At 44.0% G+C, this 24,406-nt stretch overlaps 1 protein-coding gene across 7 annotated transcripts in view; it reads right to left on the bottom strand.

Annotated features, from left to right (window-relative positions):
* The window catches only part of LOC132471264 (arf-GAP with coiled-coil, ANK repeat and PH domain-containing protein 3-like), a 55,395-nt gene that overhangs the window by 20,732 nt on the left and 10,257 nt on the right, over positions 1 to 24,406 (bottom strand). For 6 of the 7 annotated variants that reach the window (XM_060070433.1, XM_060070431.1, XM_060070430.1 and 3 more), the window contains exons 2-10: positions 13,196 to 13,253; positions 9,818 to 9,937; positions 8,360 to 8,413; positions 5,201 to 5,259; positions 4,362 to 4,545; positions 3,496 to 3,540; positions 3,230 to 3,325; positions 3,037 to 3,111; positions 1,814 to 1,825 (exon numbers count right to left, since the gene is read on the bottom strand). In XM_060070433.1, coding sequence (XP_059926416.1) covers positions 1,814 to 1,825; positions 3,037 to 3,111; positions 3,230 to 3,325; positions 3,496 to 3,540; positions 4,362 to 4,545; positions 5,201 to 5,259; positions 8,360 to 8,413; positions 9,818 to 9,937; positions 13,196 to 13,253 — 703 coding nt within the window. The remainder of the gene's footprint in view (positions 1 to 1,813; positions 1,826 to 3,036; positions 3,112 to 3,229; positions 3,326 to 3,495; positions 3,541 to 4,361; positions 4,546 to 5,200; positions 5,260 to 8,359; positions 8,414 to 9,817; positions 9,938 to 13,195; positions 13,254 to 24,406) is intronic. The other variant, XM_060070429.1, reaches the window with a different exon arrangement.

Here is a 24,406-nt window from a genome sequence, read left to right on the forward strand (position 1 = left end):
TTTGTTGACAATCCTTACATCAATCCATGAATAAAGAGAAGTATGGAGGAGAAGTTGGAAACCATAAAGGGAACACACCCAAGCAGAATGAAGAACTAGTGACGTGTTGCGGTTTTCCTACCAGCCTGTCTGAACACAGTATAAAGATAACTGTGATGATGGTCCCACACACCCTAGGTCACAGGTTGAGATAGTCAGACAATTCAGATTTGAGATTAAAACCTAAAGTCTGATGGTGAGGTGAGCGCCCCATCTGGTGAACCGGGCCTTTCACTGTCTTTCTCTTCATGTTTGTGTAGACTAATCATGTTGCTGGAAATTTGGATCTGTAACCGTGTAATTGGCAAACAAAAACTCAGCCTGCAGTAGTAAACTAGAATAAAGTGTTTGTAAAGATTTCAAAATCTTGAAAAACCGTGTAAATCTGTTGCAATCTACTTAAAATCTCATTGTGTGCATGCACTCACCCAAATAAGATTTATTTGTTTAAATATCTCCTTAACCAAACTAAAGAAAAGGCGTCACTCCGCCTCTTGTCATTTCTGGTTTCCGGCTCAGGCTGTGGGCCTTCCTGCCCCCAGAAGCCCTGCTATACCATAGCTGGACCTCTGGATCCCATATGAGTCTCTAGACATGAGTTGTCTGTGGCTGTATATAGACACAGCCATGGACGTCCACATGTGTCAGACACCACAAGGCCCAATAATATCAAGCCAAACTCCCATTTTAACTGTGGCTTGGGAAAGGCCTACCGTTGGAGTAAGGCCGTTATGGGAGCAAAGGTGGATTGGAATGTTAGTTATTATGTTAGTGGTTTTTGGGATCATTGTTTAGTAATTAATTGTGAAATGATTCGTCACTATGGGAAGACACTGCAGTGTTTGAAACTGTCACAGCAGTTCTCATGCAAGACGTGGCAAAACAACAGTTTCATCAGTCTGGGTTATGGATTATTTACTTTGATTACTAAATCTCTTGAGTCCTCGCAATACGGCATAGTATCAGCAACAAACACACCATGATGCATTCTGAATGTACCATTTCTATAAACAATGGAAAACCAGACACAGCACAAACAAAAGACAAACACTTTGAGAAAAGGCTCGAGACGACCTATTGATCGCCGCAGCAGCTGAAGTCGGCCAGACAATGCGAACGCCATAAAACTATTCACTTCAGATGGGACCATAACTCACTCTGATCCAGCACACCATCCATATACTTCTCCACACACAGAAAAACAACCCCCACACACACACACACACACACACACACACACACACACACACACACACACACACACACACACACACACACACACACACACACACACACACACACACACACACACACACACACACACACACACACACACACACACACATACTAGTGAAAGAGGGAGTGTGGTAATAAGGTTTCTTTAGATGTTGAAGTGGCTGAAAGTCATCGTAACTTTGGTTTCGACAAAGTGAAACACCAACAAAGGTGACAACAATGATGACAACCAACCAGCTTTATCACCCACACAGAAAACATATGGAGGCTCAGATTGAGGCACTCAGTGTCCAGGACCAACCAGGCCTTATCCACAAAGGGTTATACACAGTTTATGTCAATGCAGGTCACTTGAGAGGAACCATTACATCCTTTACAGCATAGTATCAGACTCAGCTGTCTTTCCCTAAAACCTAACGTAATCCATTCAATGTTTCAATTTAGGCTTATAGCAGCCTGTCACATACCACAATGCTCAGTGGGTTGATATGATTACACTTGGCAAAGGAATGTCCACATTATAATACGAGGGACTTACCTGCATTAACGTCTGGAAGAGGAAGGCAGAGCAGTAAGCGGGGATGAGGGCCAGGTAAGTGTGTTGGTTAGAACAAACAAAGGTTAATCAGAGATTAATAGTGAACTAATAGCCAGAGCAGAAAATAACATACATTACAGAGCACCTCCCTAAGGTAATTAAAAAGACAACTGTTAATTAGGATTATTATTTATTACCGTTAGTGCTTTTCAAGTGCGCTTCCAAGATACCGCGAAATGGCTTGCAACAGACTTTTCCACTTGACGTCTCTCCTTAGAGTTTTATCATCTTAAATTAATGACGTGAAATCCGTTTCCATGACCGGTTTTGTGAATTGACCAGTGATTGCCAGTTATATACCTCACTCTGTCAGTCCTATGAAGAGAAGGAACCAGGGACACCTTGGGGAATATGTCTGTGAGTCTGAGAGGTCCCAGCCTCATAGGAGACACAACGCACCCTGAACAAGCCCACCAAGACCAGCTCAGTGGCAGACGTCTCTGTTGGCTGGTATGAGCCAATCGAGGGAACATTGTCACTGCGTTTGAGACTGTGCTAGTGTACGAAACAACGAAGACGGGGGCCATTGCTTTTTCTATCAAAAAATCATACGATTTATTTGGGGGAAAAGTTGTACTTCTGCATTTGATCATCAGGAGACAAGGGTGGCACATACATGAAACAGTTCTAATTATACCTCCAGCCATTATCTTTTATATTTAGCTTTTCGAGCATTCTAGACAAAGAGATGAAAGGCAGCAAGAGTCAACAGACTCACTGCACCAAAATAACTCAAAAACAAATAGCTGACACGCTGAGTGTGTATTTTTGAAAATACTATTTTGAAGGGGCGGATATTTAAAACTCCAGACACACAGAGATTGTTCTTGCTGCAGTTTATTCTATTCAATTATTTACCGTCATTATAAGTGGGAGAATTTTTGAGTTGCTACCGAGAAGGAACTCTTTGTACTAAAACAATCTACACATATTTAAACATGCCCAAAGACTGCATGCACACAGTGTCTGCAAAGTCTTCTCTACACCATCAACATATTTGTAAGACTGGAATCTCTACCTTAAAGGTTGAGGAAGAGAAGGTCACATGCACAGAGCATCACCCTTGTATAAAGTATAGTATGTATTATATGTATACAGAGTATATATATAATTATATACACTACAAATATTCAATATTATATTGGTATGTATGGGTGTCCTACCCTCTGCTGGATAAGTGCGTGTTTGTGTTCCAGATCTCTCTTCTCCATCGCCGAGTCGATCACCAATTGGTCCAGCTGCGGAGAACAACCAAACACTCCTCAATCACTATCAGCAAATTATTGAACAATCTATAAATAAATAAAAACGAAACAACATGCATGTGAGCGTGTGCATGTGTGTTTCTCCCCTTACTTGCACAGCCAGTTTTTTCATGTAGGGGTCAATCTCATCCAGAACGTTGTACCCCTGCTGGAACAAGGTGTACTGGGCGTGCATGAAGGACAGCATCTGGACACAGAAACGCAGAGAGTTCCAGTGAGGTTCCCATTGGATTGGATACGACACCAATACTCAGTACACTCACGCCAATTCTCTTCACGTAGTAAAGATCTACTCTTTAGGGCAACTTCAACCTCGGCTTTCAAACAAATAAAAGCAGAATCCGTGTAGTGGCGTACCGCATCCAGGATCTCAAACTTCTTCTTGGCCTGAAGCACGTTGATCTGATGGAATAGAAAACAATAGATTCAATGCATGTTTTGTATTCTGATTGAAAGATTAGGCGAGAAGCATTATCTACGATTCCTTTATAAGTCCAGACTTTAACAGCTTTGTTATTTTCTTAGACACTCATGCCTAATGTAACTCCCAGGAGAGCAGGACAATACTGATGACACTGCAAACATGGCCGAGCGTGATGGAGTGATGGCCAACAAGGGGAATGGAGATAAAGAGAGTGGGTGTCTTTATTCTTTAAAGCAATACAATTATTGCACCTCCATTTAACTATACAAATGTATCAGCCCCATAGAAAATATAAATTTTATAACGATATAATGTCGGTTAGTAATATAATAGTCATGAGTTTAATCGGTGCATTTAAGGATACTCAAGGTCACGTCACAGTATAAAAAAATCGAAATACATAAAATCACACGAGCACAGGAGGAAATAGAAACCACAGGACCGACATGCAAATTGAGCGTCTGTCACAGCCTTAAAATATCTCAACAAAACCCTTTTCTTGTAATATCGGCAGGGACCTCACAATATGATATAACCATGTTTTTTGAGTGCTGTTTCTGTAAATATAGCAATGTGATATTACAAATGTGTGTGTTTTTACATTTTTGTGTGGTTTCACTTTCTGGTACGGGTTCTACACAGGTAATTGTTTAAATGAATGTGGCCTAACAGAACTGATGCAAAAGTCATTTTGTTAAATACTGAGGCACCATAGCGCCCTCTGTAGGACGGTACCATTATTTTGCAGACTCCTGGTCGGTAGAATAATCTCAAAGTGTGTCCCAGCACGGCGCCCCACCTGCAGCACGTAGTCCAGCGCCAGGTGGCGGAAGGCCTTGCGGCTCAGAACGAGGGACTGCGTGGCCTCCTCCGCCTCGTGCACCTTGTTCCTCGGGGCCTGGGCGTTCTTCACCTGGGCCAGCTCCATGTCCTCACGCACACGGTCAAACTGCTTCTTGGTCTCCTTGAACCGGCGCACATCCCTGGAGCAGTGGGAGGAGTGGAGGGTGAAGAGGAGGAGGAGAGGAGAAGGCATTAGGAGAGAGGGGAGAAGAGGCAGAGGAGAGTAGACGAGACGAGACGAGACGAGACGAGAGGAGAGGAGAGGAGAGGAGAGGAGAGGAGAGGAGAGGAAAGGAGAGGAGAGGAGAGGAGAGGAGAGGAGAGGAGAGGAGAGGAGAGGAGAGGAGAGGAGAGGAGAGGAAAGAAGGGGGAGAGGAGAGGAGAGGAGAGGAGAGGAGAGGAGCGGAGAGGAGAGGAGAGGAGAGGAGAGGAGAGGAGAGGAGAGGGGAGAATATGTTCATAGAACTGAGTGCCAAGCACTAACAATTGTTAGGTTAACCCATTCTCTGTATACAACAAAGATAGCTAGGATAAGATTCTACACAATGCTAAGTACTATTTTTGTGCCAAGACGCACATCACTAGGATTCATGGGTGGTACTAAATAGTCACTGAAATATAGAAATAAGAATGTTCTATAGCTTAGTATATTCCAAATGGAAGAGAGGACTATAAAGACACCAGTTTAGCTGCATTCAGCGTACAACGTGATATAAAGCCATTTGAGGCCTGAAGGAAGTTCATCCCCACTAGGTGACTAGTGGGGATGGGATGATACAATGTGATGATACTCACTCCTTAACGAAGCTGTGAAGCTGCTGCTTGATAGATCTCTGAGCCTGGTCGAACAAAATCTGGGGGCGACACACACACACACACACACACACACACACACACACACACACACACACACACACACACACACACACACACACACACACACACACACACACACACACACACACACACACACACACACACACACACACACACACACACACACACACACACACATCTGATTAATTCATAGACACCAGCACCTGTTTTATTTGTTCTTACGCCCAGTTCTTTGGTTGTTTGGTTGCGTTACGTTGCTGTAGTTGCAGTGGTCACAAGGTGGCAGTATGAGCCCAACCACATTACCACTGGAGTAGAAGATGTAGAAAATAAACAGGGATGAGCTATGAATTGAAAAAATCGCAGAGACACAGCAATAGTGGGTGGTAGAGAGTGGATGTGGAGGGAGAATGTGTGATGGGGATGGTTAGGGGGGATAAAAGTATTTCAAACAGACACACACACACAAGCGCACGCACGCACGCACACACGCACGCACACACGCACGCACACACGCACACACGCACACATGCACACACACACACACACACACACACACACACACACACACACACACACACACACACACACACACACACACACACACACACACACACACACACACACACAGAGCAAGGATTCAAAGAGTGGCCTTAATGGCTTTGAGTCACTATTCAGGAAATATTTTCATGCAAACCATGGACGACTCCTGTGGGCAAATAAAATGGTGAGTTCATCCTTGCTGCCCACTTCCTCTTTCCCTCTGACCATCTCTGCTACTAATAATTTTCCTCTTTCTTGAGGGGAGGGACTGCTCCTCCTGTCTAGACCAGAATCAGCATTTCTTTCCTTGTGTTTGTGTGTGTATGTGTATTTTTTAGCGTGTGTGTTTGTCTGTGTGTACAAGGTCATAGATGCGTCTGGTCATAGATGTGAATGCTTCTGAGCATGCTTGTGCATGCCTGTGTGTAATCAGTTTACCAAAATTGATCTAAATGAAGAGTCTTGATTGTTAAGCACCGATTTATCATGAACTTGCATGCATGCACATGAACACACGGTTTTATAAGGCATGTGCGTGTGTATGTGTGTGCGTGTGTGTGTTCTTGTGTGTGTGTGTTTTGTATGTGTGTGGTGTTGATCACAGTTCATAATCTGCTCATGCTGCTCGTCAATTTTTGGTGGTTAACCACACCCACACACACACGCACAAAAACACACACACAAACACACACAAGGCAAAAAGCTAAGATTAGACACTGATCCTAGGATTATCAAACAAACACACACACATGCGGACAGACACCCACCCACACGCACAAGCACACTAAGCTCTCCCACTCCAGATGACCAAAACGTATAGATTGCCAGTGTGAGTGTCAACTCCACATCAGGTTCTAACAAGTCAAAGAAATAAGACTTAACATTAATAGCCAAGGACTGATGGCAGATGAGCTCAAATCTGGGGGAAGGGGGCGTTGCCATTTCTTTCGCTTCATGTATATTTCGCCCAATCATGATGCAGGAGGGCGAGGGATCTGAAAGCGTGTCATTGGCGAGCCGGACCTCGGCCAGCTGTAGTTAACTATTGAGAGGTGTATAAAGGTTTCAGATCAACATCCTTTAGACTGGCCACTCTTGAAAAACACGCTCTTCTGATCCCCTTGCTTGAATGAGTTTCTCTTCTATAGAATACCTCTGCAAAAAAAACAGCATAGAAGGAGTGCTGGATCCAAGATGAGGTCCAAACATGCGCTTGTAAACATTGATCTTGGTTATGCAAGTGATCCCCTGGTCTTCAGATGAAGGAAGAGGCAGATAGCACTGCACACAACAAGAAAGTGACATGTGGATTCATATAAGCAGTCTCCGTCTTTCTTTTCTCCCCACCCACGCATCCATCCCTGACCTTACCACAGGCAACGTCCATGTGATTCTTGGATGTAAACAGGGGAAAACAACAACAACATGGATAGAGAAAGGTAAACAGATGGGAGAGAGAGAGAAAGCGAAAGAAAGTAAGAGAAGGCGATAGAGATGATAAGCGAAAGAATAAGTCTTTGGAAGAGAAGGACCAGAATCAATAACTTTTCAGGATCATTGAATTGAGAAGGCAGTTGTGTTTTTAGTGGTTCAGGGTAGGCCTCCATCAAGTAGATATAAGATAGAAATCATATAATAACTGAACTAAACAATTTATAGAGGATCGATGAGAGCAGAAATGAGAGCGCACCAGGAAGAAAGAGAAGAAATAAATTGCCATTCAATTGGTGTTTCAGGAATTTTTCATTACATTTAAAAGCTCTCAGGTTGAAACCATCTTTACCCTTGCTGCAGGAGAGAGAGAGAGAGAGAGAGAGAGAGAGAGAGAGAGAGAGAGAGAGAGAGAGAGAGAGAGAGAGAGAGAGAGAGAGAGAGAGAGAGAGAGAAGAGAGAGAGAGAGAGAGAGAGAAAGAGAGAGAGAGAGAGAGAGAGACACAGAGAGAGAGAGAGAGAGAGAGAGAGAGAGAGAGAGAGAGAGAGAGAGAGAGAGAGAGAGAGAGAGAGAGAGAGAGAACTGGACCTAATAATGATAATTGATGTAATCAAAAAGGATAATAAATCTGTGCCCCATATCATTTTAATATCTTGGAACCCCAGTACAGTGTCGAGGTTTTAACAGTCCAATGGATTTCCCATGAGGAGTTGATAAGAATGCGCTAGACACAAGCAGAGTGTGTGTGTGCGTGCATACATGCGTGCGTTCGTGTGTGCGTACATGCATGCGTGCTACAACCTTTAGGTATGTACAAGTATCAGGCGGATATCTTGCATACACATCTGCTAGAGACCATGTGGTTTGAATCAGACACACACGTTCACTGGCCCCTGTTAGACAGATAAACCGTCACAGGGTGAGGTCACATAATGTGTGTGTGCGTGTGTGTGGGTGTGTGTCTGTGTTGAGGATGGTTGAAATAAGGGGGTCACAATATCTTAAAAACATGCCAGAGAAAGAGTGGGTGGGACGGAATTTCATTCCTCTTCAACCCCTTGCCTTTGTTATTGTACGACAGTTGCGTAGGTGTGTTTGTGTGTTTGTGCGTGCGTGTGTGTTTGTGCGTGCGTATATCTTACCGTATGGTAGTTGACGATCTCTTGCAAGCTTTCCCCACACTTCTCGAGGCATTCCTGCAATGAAACAGACAAACACACACAGAAACATAAACACTGTGCAGGTGTTTGCCTTAGTCCTGCGTGCCGGGGTGACTCAAGAGCAGGTACCACAACAAGTGCATGTGTTTAATACACCTCATCTAATAGAGGAACTTTTTCTTTAATATCTCATCCAGGTGCTTGTTGAAATTAAAGTCAACTTGTCTTTTTAATGTTAGGGACATAGAACCCCATTGGTTATTGGATATTGTTATTACATGGTGAGCGTGATGTTTGGATCGTGACTCAGGCCATCTCAGGGTCTACTCCCTGGATTCCCAGACAGCTAAACAAGGCCACCAGTAAAAGAATCCCAAATGTCCTCTATTATTTACTTTACTTCGCTCCACATCTACGTCACAAAAAGACGTTCCACTCTATTAAAAGCAAGGAATCTCTTCATTCATCTTCTCCTGACCTCCCCCCTGATGTAGCTTACAGTTGCTGTCAGGTAAAGACGTCCCTACTGTATTCCAGTATGTTAGTCTATCAAAAGGGGAAGCCATAAAGCACGTCTCGGGACTCGGCGCTCGCAGGCATGTAAACCTTTAAGCGTAAACATCCCGCTCCTCCTCCAGCGTCACATCTCTCATGCGCACGACAGCCTGACAGCTCTGGGCCTGGAACACGCTGTTTATACTGCGACCTTGCAGTGTGAAGGAGGACAACACCGTGGAATGCACCGGTGGATTTTGATTCAGGATCCCCCCTGCTTTAGACAGTCACCTCCCGGGGGCTGTGTGAGGTCTGCCCGAGTCTGTCGCCAGAACATTCTTTGCCCAGCAGTCATTTCAGGGTGGGGGTGGGGTTGTCTTCATTTCAAACCTGATGCTATGCATTCAAAACAATGATGTCCTATTCTGCACCATTTGGTACTGACATTTTCAAAATAAATGTTAGTGAGAATCTGCAAGGTTTTTTGTTTATTATGGAGACATCTCTAGAACCACGGCTATCACCTCATGACCACACGATTTTAAAGCTCACATTATTAACCTCATTAAACCACACATTTGCAGTGCTATCACCAATTCGACCTAGTTTCTGCTGCTAAAGTGGTCAAGACAACCCCATGTGGGGTTTATGGGATTGAGAGGAATCAGAACCTGTAGCCATGGCCTTTTCACCATTCTGCCAATACCTATATAATCTGATTTACCTCCGCAGAGGATTCACGATCCACCTCCAAAGTGCTTGCCCGTTTACCTTGTATATCTCTGACTAAATCAAATCGCGTTGAACCTTTACCCCTCTTCGAGTCATACCCAGCCCTGAAAACACGATACCAGAGGCATCAAGATCACGCTTCATAACCTACCACTGAAGAGGTCGCAAGGTCATGATGCGACCTCCTGTGACATGCCCACACCATGAACTCACCGAGATCATCTCCTCCTTCTTGCACTGCAGCGACAGGTCCTTGATCCCGTTGACGAACAGCTTGTTGGCGCTGACGTAGGCCCGGCCCGCCTCGATCATCCCACTGCATAGCTTCACCAGCTAGGGGAGGGAGAAGAAGATCAGCCCAGTGTGGCTCTTGGTTGGACAAGGCATCAGAACCCCTTCCTTCTGTGGCTAGGAAGCAGGATTTGAATTTGTACGTAAAAAATATTATTCTGAACTTGAGCAGGATGTAGTATTGAAACACAAAACAACAGTTTCTCTCTTAGAAATAATAGGGAATGAAATCTACAGTGGATGTTCTCCTTTTTGACTTCTCAATAAGCAATGTGAACTGTTTCCTGCTTCAACACCTAATCACTTCTTACGACAAACAATACAGTTCCTCTAAACAGGCTAATAATGTAGTTAATGCAACTGCTGTTGCACGTGATAGGAGAGAGTAGTGGCTTCATAGTGCGGCTTACGCCAGCCCTCCCTCCCCAGGCTGTGTGTACAAATGAATTGACCAACAGAAGAGAGAGAATACAGACAGCTATAGTCTTTACACACTTCAGAGCTCAATGCTTTGAGAGAGAGAATGAGAGAGAGAGAGAGAGAGAGAGAGAGAGAGAGAGAGAGAGAGAGAGAGAGAGAGAGAGAGAGAGAGAGAGAGAGAGAGAGAGAGAGAGAGAGAGAGAGGGAGAGCATGGCCAAAGGGAGAGAAAGGGGGAGATAGACAGAGACAGGTTCTTACAGTATGTAAAAAATATTGTGCAGTAAAGCTTCAGTGATAGCCCTCACTGAAGGAGTGAAGGATGAGCACAAAGTCAAAGCCATGTTTCAGTTTGAGACAGCATTGGGCAGGACCCAAGGTCACACTGTATCTCTGTAGGAACACAACAGCTTTCCCCTGTTCTTTCCTCAGCCTTGCACTATTATTTTCGTCATCCGTGAGAGAGTATTGGACAAGATTCAAATCAGCGTGTTGATTTGGAGTCCTTTGTTCCGAACAGACCACAGAGCCAAGACGTAATGTTCAATCAATTATTTGCGGGTAATGACTGGATTCCCCGACAACAAGCTCAATCCTGCTCCATGCTTGATTGTCCTGTTTCTAATACAGATACAACCGCCTAAAATAAATGATGAGGGTGATCCTGTCGAAGGCCTTTCTGTTCTCTGGTCCATACAATACTAAAATGTGCCACCTTTTAGTACAAAGCCAATCACATACAGCCCACTTTCTCTCTTTGGTTGACAGACAGGGGGGTGCAATGCCTTGGTGAGATTGGTGTACACCACCAGTTGGTCTGTGGAGGTCGGATTTATTGTTTGATTGTTAAATGAATGAAAGGCCATTTAATGCTAATCCCAACCCCTCAATTGCTTATAGAAAGGCCACAAGGCAGCATTAAAAACTTTGAGTGGGCCTAGTATTATGCATATGATATTTTGTACTGTGTCCTTAACAAGTTCTGCGAGAGAGGTGACCTACGATATAACAAATGCGTCTCTATTTATGTGCAGAGGAATGTTTACATTAACGCGATGTGACTGACGTTAAGGATGTGGTTTCCCTCAGAGAAAGAGCAGCAGTGTGTATGTTGTGATAGGGGGTCTCTGGGCTCCGAAAACATCTGTCAACACAGAGCACGACGTGGGGAACCAGCTCTGTCTGTGTCTGTGTTTCATAGTGACTGACTGTGAACGCTCTAAGATAAGAACCACGGGGGTCCGTTCAGAGACAAGACGCCACATCTGGTGCTGAATGAACAAGCCTATCCCCCCCACTCTCCCCGACCGTACATTCTAGTTCACTGGCCCAATTGTTCACAGTAACCTCTATAAAAGGGCAAATGGGAATTAAGGAGTACCCTAGTGTTAGCATGTAATATCCCCCCCAAAAAAGAGTCTTAAACAACAAAGATTATCTTTATTATTCCGTTTTTGGGTTGTTGTTGCACCAACTATACACAGCTCCCAACCACTAGCACTAGTACTGACAACCTGGAACGGACACTGTTGAATGTGCATGCGGCCCACCACTTCAAGCGCGCCACTCCATCCCACCAGTGTGCAGCCTTAGCGATCAACCGTCTCATAAATGGTGAGCTCCACTACGTGCTCTCAGAGAAACCGTCTCTCCACTCCCAAGACGCCCCCTGGAGCCTCCTGAAGAGAAACCACTCGTCGGATGTTGGACCAAACCAACTGCACGGGGATGACCTCTCACAGGGAGGGGAGAGTGTCGGGGGTTATGGTGATGACATTACCACGGTAGCTAGCAAGAGAAGATAAACCAAAGGCATGCGTCCATCCGCTACTTGGAACTAAAGCTGTTACTTGGAACTAACAGCTTTATGAAACTGTGTGAGATGTAAGCTAAGGAGGTCTAGAAATATTAGCGCCCCACACACCACTAAAAAAGATGACATTCTTTAAGTATCGTTTACATCTACATTTAGGCGATTTAGCAGACACTTTTATCCAAAGCGACTCACAACCATTCATTCACACATTCACACACCGAAGGCGGAGTCAACCACGCAGGGCGACAGCCAGCTCGTCAGAAGGTTCTCGCTCAGAGACACCTCGACACTCGGAGCCGGGGATTGAACTAGCAACCTCCCCATTACCAGTAAACCCGCTCTACATCCAAAGCTACTGTCGTTGCATCACAAATTCAACAGATTGAGATTGGTCTCCAAGTCACCGTGAGGGGGGATCTTTGTGAATCTGTAACTGTAACTGCTGGCCGCTAGTTGCCAGTCCCTAGACAGTGGGGGCTGCTCTTATTAGATATCCATGGTGGTGACCACAGTAGCATTACCTCATGCTCTAAGTGCTCCTTCATTAGCATAAACGGTGCGTTAGCATAAAGTGCCTGATTTGGCTTCTTTAGTTCAACTCTGTGAAATGTACGACATACACAGAAGGGTGCAGCCACTGGACAACACACTGTTTTATATAGTATGCATTGTTATAACTGTATAACTGTATTAGGTTGGCACAAAAAGGGCACTATTTCCTTCTAATGTTCTTTTAATCCTGAGTTCTATTGCTATGGTCAATAGGATTAATTTGCAATCTATTAATAGCTGGAAAATTAAATTATATATATCATATATGGCTGAAAAGGACATTATCCCTTCAGTGGCTCATGTTTACGATCAGCTCAGTGGCCCGTTGGTTCCAGGAGCAGCCCTGTTGGGCCTTTGCATTCGTATACATAGGCAGTACAGGGGTCTGCTCTGTGGGACACTTATATAGTCTGGGTTAAATTTAATCAGTATTTACCCACTGTGCTTACTATGTGACGGTTGTGATCTGGGTTTTGCATGCGAGAGGGGAAAACACAGTCCTGTTCATACATACCTTGTCGAGCTTCGCCTCGATCTCAACTACATCCGTCTCCACCTCGTCGATGCCAGCCCTGTGGATCACACACACAACCACACGCACACGGTCAGAATACACAGTGTGTTCATTTTCACATTCTTCTTCCTGTGTAGAGAATAAGCTAAAAAAAAAGATCGAGCCAGCGGGATCATTAGAGGAGATGAAGGTCCACATGTAAGGAGAGAACCCACGGTGGCCGCAGACAGAACCAAACCACAACGCTTGTGTCTGTAGATTAGCGGCGGACCACAACGTCACGGTGGACGAAAACACATCTCCAGAAAAAGACCATGACTTGGGTTTGAAGTGATTGTTCTGGTTGAAGTTAAAATCGAGTTCAAAGAGTGCAGAGTAACTGACTTAATGAGAGAGTGGAGGGAAAGAAGGAAAGTCAGAAAAAGGACAGATGACAGACTATGAGGGGAAATGATAAAAGATCCATAACCGGAATGACACATCATCCACGTGAGTTTAATATCCATGCATTTTTCTATGCCTTAAATCAAGATTTAAAGCATTAAGCAGATTCATACTGTAAATTGTAAGCGCGATTTCCTGTGATGCTGCTGCAGATGAATCAGCGATTAAGCATCCCGGCCCTAAACATTTGGCCCCTATCACCGATGACCAGATCGATGTACAAATAGCCGGGAAAGATCGTGGCCTGAAGCCTGGAGATGAGAATTAAATAAATTAAAGAGGATCAATAGATCAGGACATGCAGAGGCATGAATCATCACTTAGGAAGTCCAGGGTGGAAGAGTAGGAGGACTCCGGCCAGGACTTCAGCATGCAAAGGTCGCTGAAGCGATCGCTCATTATCACACACACACATTGCGCTAAAAACACGCACATACACACAGTGGCCACAAAGATATAGCTATATGAATGCACACGCACACGCACACACACACACACACACACACACACACACACACACACACACACACACACACACACACACACACACACACACACACACACACACACACACACACATATTACACACACACACACAGCCAACAAAGACAAAGATATAAATATATACCCAAGCACACACACACCCACACACAGGCAATTCTGTCTTTTGAGGGTCTTCTATTAATCCTATACACACATTCAGTGTACTAACCTAACAGAGTTAGTCGTTATGACAACCCCCTGGCCTCCAGCCAGAAGGATAATTGGCGTTAGTGTTGTAGATCACGATTACTTTAGGTTACTGTTGTGTTTCTTTACTAGTCCGACCTACACGCACGCAGAAACGCACGCACACACGAACCGAACCCACACAAACCATACGTACAAACCTACTTATTTGAATTTATCCCAAAGGTAGCTATATCTTATCGCAACCTTTCATCTGTTTGGAAGCCCTGGTGTGTTTAGCTACACGTTAATGGGCCTGTCTGGTCCAGCTCTTCCTACGGCTCCATTCCTCCGTGACCTGCTGCAGCATGTCCACCACAGCCCTGGGGGGGGATGATCTCACCCTGCTATCGAACATCTACCCTCTCCCAGCCCCACCTTCAGCTACAGCGGCTCCACAAGCCAGCAACACCCATTATAACACACACCGGATGCGTCTCTTAAGAGTTTATTAAATAAAGGGAATGCGATGCAATAACAAGATAGCTGGGAACTGCACACCAACCGCACCTGCCACAGCCGTGGAGGCGGGGGCTGAGACAGAGCTTTCCATCGGCAGGTAACACACCTGGTATACAGATCTGCATTCCAAAAATTCCATTGTTTTACTTTTGCTTCTTACAGCTAGTTGGAGATGCATTCATTCAGGCCCTACTTTGTCTCTTTTGTCCATCATACTGTCAGCGATCACAACCAAACCAAATCTATTAACCAAATCATTCTGGTATCAGTGTCTGTCTGCAAGCCTTTTAGAACAGTTGCAATTTCAATTACTGCTACACTTGGCATAGAGGGCTGACAAAAGATAGGTTGCATTGGTAATCAATTATATTAATTGTGATTTAGCTAGATCATGCCGCTGACACTATTAATCAGTGTGCAAGGATGATAAATCAGGTGAAAAGCCATGAGCTTTCCAAGCTGTCATGATTTGACATGACAGAAACTAAGGCAAACTGGAATGTGAGTGTGTGAGAGCGTGTGCGTACGTGCGTTTGTGTGCGTACATAAGCGCACACTCGGGTGTGTGTGTGTGTGTGTGTGTGTGTGTGTGTATCTACAGGTTTCCTTAATACTCAAGAAAACCTGTGTCCTCATGGGCTTAGAGGGAAATCTTGATGAGATACGAACAAACACGATTAGAGAAATCCTAGACTGGGCGTTGTGAAGATCTCCAGGATATCAAGTGTGTCTGGATGACATCACTACAGTAGTGTCTCAAACGCAAAAAAGAAGGATACATCCAGCTTCAAGTGTCGATACTAAACGTCTCAATTCTTGAATTATGTGTGGTAGACCAATGAAGCTCTGCACTGAACATGTGGTCATAGTACCAGGACCACCTCTCAGTGAGACTCCTCTCATTTGTGTCTGAGCACAGCAGCTCTATGCATGTGTCAGTGTATATCAGTAGGACAGCCATCCACTGGCAGTGATCAGGGGTGATGGCAGTACAGCTGGAACATGAATGGGACCATGATTGCCACATGAATCACTGCACTAGAGATCTAGAGATGAGGTCCTCGGGTGGGGGGGGGGGGGGGACGTGGACCCTCACAGGCAGCAGCAGCTTGTGCATCCCCTCCAGCTCTGCCAACCACAGCGGGGGCGGGGGGTCTTCTGTGTGTGTGTGTGTGTGTGTTTGCGTGTGTGTTTGCGTGTGTGTGTGTGTGTGTGTGTGTGTGTGTGTGTGTGTGTGTGTGTGTGTGTGTGTGTGTGTGTGTGTGTGTGTGTGTGTGTGTGTGTGTGTGCGTGTGTGTGTGTGCGTGTGTATGTGCGTGCTGATTGGCTCCAACCCTATGACCTTCCAGTAGCTTATCTGTCAAAGCCCCCCCCCCCTAGCCCTGTGTGTGTTTGTATCTGCATTTTCACACACAGCTTTATGAAACTGTGTGAGACGTACGCTAAGGAGGTCTAGAAATATTAGCGCCCCACACACCACACGCCTGAGTACACATCCATGTGGAGAACCAAATGAACATAAGCATCTGGTGCCTTGATGGACACACGCAAACCCAACTGACTAAATCCTGTTTAACCAATCACATGAGTCAGGCGTACTCATGTAATATGCTACATCTCACAGCATATTACATTCAATGCGCAAGTAACGCTAAGTAACGTAGCATATTTAGCTAGCTTTGCCCACACTCCAATATTCTTTTGGTTTGACATGTCCACAAACAACCAATAGTAATAATAGTAATAATAACACACCAGCACAACAATAATAATTTTACACTTTTTTCACCAGTAATATGTTGTTATAATCTTCACAGACCAAATATTCAAGACACTCAAACAAACACAGATGGACGCACACACGCTCACACCTAAATATCCTCTGCCAGAATCCCAAGAAGCTAGCTCCATGGCAACATCCAGTGACCCTTATTACCATGGCAACAGGCATCAGCATTACTCCCACTTTTTTTCACCTTCCCTTTGTCTGCTAGTACAATCTCTGCCTAATCAGCACAAACTTCCTCATATCCCCAAAATAATGTGTTTGAGAGAGAGTCTCCCATAGTGGAATACAAATGGATTATGGAGACTAGGATGTGAATGATCATCATTGAATGTGTTACTAGAACTGAATCAATCCACTGGACATCCTCAGGGAGCCTCGCGGCGGAGCTGGGGTTCCTTTCCATTAGGCCGACCACACCCTGCTCTCTCTTTGTCTCATGTGATGGGGAAGCCCTCCTCTCCGTCTGTCTGCCCGTCTGTCTGTTTCTCTCCCTGAGTGTCCGTGAGTCTCTTTTTTTCTCTGTCTGCCCGTCTGCATGATCAGACGGACAGACATAGAAAAATTGTCTTTGTTTCCGTCTCATTCTCGCTGTCTGTCTTCCCTTTTCTTCTCTCAGTGTCTGGTTGTCTGTCTCTTTCTCTCTCTCTGGCTCTATTTCTTGCTTGAACCCCATGACTATAGTCGGACACTCTGTCTCTCTCTTTCTCTCTCCGGTTGTATCTCTTTGTTTCCATTCCTCTCTCTTTGTTTCTGCCTGTCTGTCTATATTTCTGTGTGTCTGTCTGTCCTTTTCTTTCTATCTGTGTCCGTCTAGCTGTATGTGTCTCTCCTCCATGTCTGCCTCACTGTCTAAAGTCGTGGTTGTGGAGCTGCCATGACTGGCCTGTGGTTATGTGTGAGCATATGCAAACAAAAAGAAAAAAAGAGCGACCGACACCACATGAACAAAGGAGGATATGATAATGATGATGAATAGGATACCCTGTGTGCGTGTGCGTGTGCGTGTGTGTGTGTGTGTGTGTGTGTGTGTGTGTGTATCTTAGTGTGTTTCTGTGAAATTATTGGCTTCAAGTGAAATAGGGGCAGTTACTAAAGGCAGTGGCAAATTAAGTGTTTAGTTAAAACCAACTGTCCTATGTCATCATCAGCATTGGTTACATAGCCTTGAGCGAAAGACACACACACACGCACATGCACACACACCCACACCCACACCCACACACACACACACAGACACACACACACACACACACACACACACACACACACACACACACACACACACACACACACACACACATACACACAGTTTCCCAAACAAACCAGCTTTTCACACCAAAAGCAACCCAAACAAAACACTAGAATGGTCTGTGGGCTTCTTTCATGGGTAACAAATATGCCTTCACTGCATCTCCTCGACTCTACCCCCATCCCTCAAACACAACAAACACCACAGTCATACCCCCAGGAAACCATTGAGCCACTAATGTCTGATGACACAAAGAACCCAAACACGATACAGACACAAAGATGACAACTCACTTTGATATCGACTAGCCTTTTCACCAGACTTGGAGAGCGACATTGGCTGTGCACGTGTCAGCAAAAAGCATTACTTTGCGCCACCAATCATACTACACTTGTGATTCCTAAACGGATAAAGAAACATTTGACCGCCGAAACCTATTCGATGCCATCAGAGTCAGACAAGTAACATGGACATGTAACCATAGAAAGTGTACCAAAAATAACTAACAGAGATTGATGATTATTTTAATTAAAAAAATAAAAATAACAATAAGAAATATAGCTGCGAGCTGCAATGAGGGGGCAAAGCAGAGTAGGACTCCATAAACAAATTTTGGTGGACAGACATAATTGATTAGGTGGCTACATGATTGTCTCGATAATTACAATTACAATGAAAGCTATTGGCAAATGGTTATCACAATGAAAATACATTGAAGTTGCTTTCTAAGGGCTGGAATAGACTTGCTGCTAACAACGCCCCCCTAAAGGTCAAATGTCACCAAATTATTTGGGCATCTTCAGGATAGGGTCATACGACTATGAGCCAAGTTTGGTTTGGATATATGAAGGCCTTGCAGAGATATGAGATCACTTCCTGTTTAAAGTCCCCCTGAACTTAAAGGTCACCAAATTGTTTGGATGTCCCCATGATGATGTCATGGGTCTATACCAAGTTTGGTTATGATATGTCAAAGGGCTGCTGAGAAATTGTCTTTCTTCCTGTTTTGCGGCTTCACGGTCGAATTTGATTGGCTGTCACGGCCAAACCGTTTTAAATTTGAAAAAACTATTCAAAAAGTTTTGACAAGCATAACCTGAAGATCATCTATGCCAAGCTTTGAGAAGATTGGACAACATTTGTGAAAGGTGATGCATTTTAAAGGTTTTTGAGATAAACCAAGATGGCGGAATATCCATCATGGCGGCAAACGACGTTGTACTCGGCTTGGCCCAAGAATTCCAATAATACATTGTTTGTGAATATAACATGAACAGGTAATTTTTAGGGCATAAGACCCGGGGGTATAATGATGCATCTGATTCTAGAGATTGATATGATGAAAGAATTTTGAGTCCAGGTCAATCTGGTGAGGAGAAATAAGCCTATTCATGATTTTTTATAATAGCGGCACCTTTGGGTGCAGTACCACAAATGAGTTTATGGGTAGTGGGGGTTATTGGTAACCATACCTGAACATTTCAAGAGTTTCCACTCACGGTACAGGCTGCAGTATGACTCTTACAGAATTTGAGGGGAAAAAAGAACGTTGTAGAAACAATAGGGGGACAAGCAGCTTCGCTGCTCGGACCCCTAATAATAGGAAAACGTAGAATAACAATAATAATAATAGATGTGTGTTGGTCTTGGTGACATTTATCACTTCTACTTTGAATGATTTGTATTCACCTATTAAAAGGCTAGATATTTGACAGCACTGTACATCGTTTGGGCATGCTACTTTCCATTAACCAGAGAACCATTTCTCACTTACTACCTTCACTAATATAAAAAGAAAGCAAGTTTAAAACCACGTTGGAGGGGTCATGAATACAACAGTTTCCACACACTACACGTCACGTATTTGAGAGATGCATCGCTGCATTCTTACTCGTCGTCATTCTCATGAGAAGACTGAAGCTATGTATTGTCCGGTGCAAAGCCTGTGAGGATTGGATAATATCATCATGGTGGAGGAGGAAACCCCTTCCTATCAGACGGGCCCTCAGGAAGCTAGATGTCGCAGGGTGTGAAGCATCAAGATACACTTGTGTTTTAGCCCATAGCGTTCCCACTTAAACACACACGCATCTGATGTGTGTATCTAAGTGTGAAACACACACATGCGGAACACAAGCCTGCAAATAATGTGTCCCCTCCCTTAACGATATTTTCTCTCTCGCTCTCTCAGCAGGTTAGTTAGGAAAGTGAGAGTGGAAGGAATCTGAAGGGGTCTCTCCATGGGGAAGCCAACCTCCGTCATCTAGCCATCTCAATATTGGACCTCAATGGGATGAACATCATTCTAGATCATCAATAGTGCACAGTGCACACACACACACACACACACACACACACACACACACACACACAATGCACGTGCAAACACACGCACCTGGCACATCTTGATGAATCTCCAGCTCTTACACAACATAACTTCACTGCTTACACAACGGCAGCTAATCCACATCCCTATAAAAACGAAATAGTTCCAGTGCATCATCTCCAGGGCCACTCCAGTGTGGACCCACCCCGCCTTGGGCCCTCTCTTCCAGGGTGGAGAGAGGCATAAGCCAGGGTGTGGTTTGGAGTTGGAACCACTAAGAGAGTTCCACCGCGGATGATGAGAGGGCATGTGGGATCAACCCTTGACACTCATTTGCACACGTGTACACGCCATACCCCCACATAGACACCTCATTTAATGGTGGGCCTACAAGATGGCAAATTATGGGGTAAAAAAGATTGGAATGGGAGAAAGACCCAAAGACATAGCAGATAAAGAATGTGAGAGGCATTCACAGATGAACCACAGGAATGGTTTCCAGAGGCAAAACCCAAAGCCTTCAAACCATGTTGCAAGCATAATAAAGCTGCCCTATATATCAAGGATTTCCCTGGGTCAAAAGTCTTCCCAGGGAGGGGACTACTTGAGTAAAACGAAAGATGGTTACTAACTAAACCCAATGGCCATTAACCCTTGGGAAATCAAAGAAAACCCCTGCAGTAGCACGGGACGACACAGACCCACCACCACCACCTCCACAACCAGCACCATGAGAAACACCAGGGAGAACCAGACCCACCACCACCACCACCACCACCACCACAACCAGCACCATGAGAAACGCCAGGGAGAACCAGGGAGGATATGGCAGATGGCCTCCAATCTTCAATCGTCACGTCCTTCCAGGGACCACAGGTCCTATCTGGGTCCTTCGACCTCAGCGTTAAACTCCCCTGATGATGGCTCCCCACGGGGCCAGGGTACGAAGGCTGGCGCTCAGTAGCCTACAGCTTTTAAGAACAGCTGCAACATCCTGCCAGAATATCTTACAAAAACACCCCAAAAAGCAAACAAAAAATAACGAAAAGGGGAGGAATGAGGGAAACTACCTCTCTTTCCCCAGGAGAGGAAAGACATTCCGAATTTGATGGAATAGTATGGGAAAAACGGATTACCAACGATGTCCCTGAATATTGAAACGCTCCAGGCTGGCTCTGGTATGGCTTCATGTTTACAGCAGAAGGATGTGTTTTTGCTCGAGGATTTAAAAGTGACAAAACAATTGTCAAACAATTGGGAATATAACAGAGTGGTCTGGTACCAATTTCAAATTCAGTTGATACAACGGCTCATTGTTGGCAACCACAAAATGAAGACATCTCTTTTAATAGCAGCTGGTCAAGGGGAAGACATAATGGACGGGGTAATAAAGGATTGGTGTGTGTTGCTGTGCTTCCAAATGTACTGTTGTAGCACCCAACAAAGACATTGGTAATCACATATTACACCGATGAGGATTTTGTCTCTTCACTTGCAAGGCTATGTCATTTAACATGCATGAAGGCTGTTATGATGATGACGAGATTTTTAAATGTTGGAAAATGTTGGGAATGCCAAAGAAATATGAAGAATGAATACAAACTGACAGCGTACAGATGAGAAGAGAGAATAATTTGGAGATAGAGGAGTATAATGTCCCTGAGGCTTGATGATTAGGTGAATTCTACCAATCCCTACGCTGAAGCTTTTGATTTACCAATACTTTGTGTGGATTAATTGAGTTCACTCAACAGACACAGTATAAACACCTATGTTGTGCAATGACGCATTTTCCTTACAGCGTTGTTCTTGTTTATCTCCGTTCAGAAGATAGAGTGTGGCTTGGAACAGGTAAGCGGCTCACAAACAAAAAGCCATTTGTGAGTCCCCCTGGTGAGACTCCAATCCGTGATGCCTGCTTTTGAGCTATGTTGACGCAGATGTGAGATATTAGGTGGACTCACTGGACACAGCAAGAGCTAATCTAAATCCATCATTCATTTTATTCGGCTTACTCAAATCACAAGGAGCCAATGGGTTATTGAACACCGAAACATGGCCTACAAATGTCTGGAAGAGATAAGCACTCAGTCGTGAAACACACCAGCACAACAAACAAACTAATGATGGAAAGAACATACCAACGAAGAAGCCAGCCTGTCAGAAGGTCCACGTTGGTGACACTGACTCATTGTGGATGGAGTAAGATTTGAACATTGTGCAGTGAAGCAATATGACAGGATGTGTTAATATTTGATTGTATGCTTACTACCAACACTAATCTATTGTGACGGATGTGCTGTTGGGTGAAAGAACAGGTTATGAGAGAGTGAGTGAGTGAGTGAGTGAGTGAGTGAGTGAGTGAGTGAGTGAGTGAGTGAGTGAGTGAGTGAGTGAGTGAGTGAGTGAGAGAGTGAGTGAGTGAGTGAGTGAGTGAGTGAGTGAGTGAGTGCATAGTGTGAAAGATAGAAAAAGCAACTTAAATCCAGCTGTGTGCCAATGCTAAGAAATGCTAACAGAACCAAAGGGCAGCCTGGTCTTGGAAAGAGCAAGCCGACCGCCGATGGTTAATCCTGCCTGCCTCTCCCTCTGCTAACACACATAGTAGGCTCTGCCGTGGAGGACGAGCTGCTGATTTATACTGATAATCCATCTAGGAATGATCCACTGGTGCCAAGATGAAGGGAAAGGGCATTCAATATGGTGAATCTGGTACAATCCTATTCCTTTGGTTATTGTACATCGTAAACTGAGGTATAAAGACAACCATATTGTTTCCATTGTACATTTTAAGGTAGCCTTATAAACGTTGATAGTACTATTTGCCGAGTAACATAGTTTCCTTACTAATACAACACCAAAAAGTTGATAATAACATCTTAATTACAAAGGTATTCCAGTCCCATGGTGCAACTCAAGGCAGATGTGAATGACCACTGGCGATTATTGAACTCCTTTAGGTTGTCATCATTTATTTAACATAATCCCTAATCCGGAGATGAAGAACTCCATCAACACAATCATCAATCAACACAGACACACACAGACACACAGACACACACACACACAAACACGTACACACACACAGTGTGTGTAAGATCATAGGGGACCATACAATAATGCGTTGGAAGATAATCCATTGATTTTAATCTTCAAAATAAACATGGACAACGCTCTATAGATCTGAAATTATAATTAAGGTAATGTGTTTGTGTATTTATGATTGCATTGAGGCAGCATTTTGTTTTAGGGTCATCTAATCCGATACACAAAATGGTCTGTCAGTTCATACATTTCTACTTTGGCCTGAGTTATTCTTCATTTATCAATCAATAAATGAAGAATAACTAACCCTAACCCTAACCCTATGCCAAATTAAAAAATAAATGCCTGATTTCCCTAATGTGGCAACTTTTTGACAAGTTCTCTTATTATTAATTCGATTCATATTATTCAAATAAACTTTGAAAATAACTATGATGAGCATTAAATTATTCAAGCAACTGATCACGACATGCAATAGAAATGGCCTGATATATTGATTAATATAGCAACAACTGATCCTGTTATTAACATTCAACAGAAGCCCAAGAACATCATCTCAAAAACACTCTTGACTACCAACATTGGAACATTGACTTGGATTGTTTATGGTCTAATAATCTTTTGGGGCCGGATCTGAAGCATCCATGGGCCAGATGCAGCCCGAGTGCCGCAAACTGAATGAGACCGCTTTAATACATTGCCATTGTTTGGAGGAATATAAATTTGATGTCTTTGCCTCCATTCAAAACCGTTGGAGGCAGTTCATTTTAAACTCTTTAAAAGAATAATATACTGCATCAGTTCTAGTCAGTTTTTTGCTCCATCCACCTTAAGCCCCATATTGAAATGCAGCCTCAGTACAGGTACAGGCACAAACACTGGATTTTGTCAACTTGAGGTTCAGGAGTTCATGGTTATTATGGTTTACAGCCATCAATATTCTACTCCAGACGGTTTTTAAGACAGTTGGGGGAAAGTGATTGGGGAGTTCATGTCAAGTATTTCCAATCTGCTGGTTGTTATTATAACATGTACAGCTTTTCTCAAGTAGCATGGGGGTTTAAGTAGTGTTTTTTCCTTTCATGATTGACACAGACGGTTAGCTTTGTTGCATTCTTTCGATGGCAAGTGTCCATTAAACAAATTCTTGACCATTTTAGAAAGAAT

Source organism: Gadus macrocephalus, chromosome 13 (genome assembly GCF_031168955.1).
Source record: "Gadus macrocephalus chromosome 13, ASM3116895v1".
Classification (NCBI taxonomy): domain Eukaryota; kingdom Metazoa; phylum Chordata; class Actinopteri; order Gadiformes; family Gadidae; genus Gadus; species Gadus macrocephalus.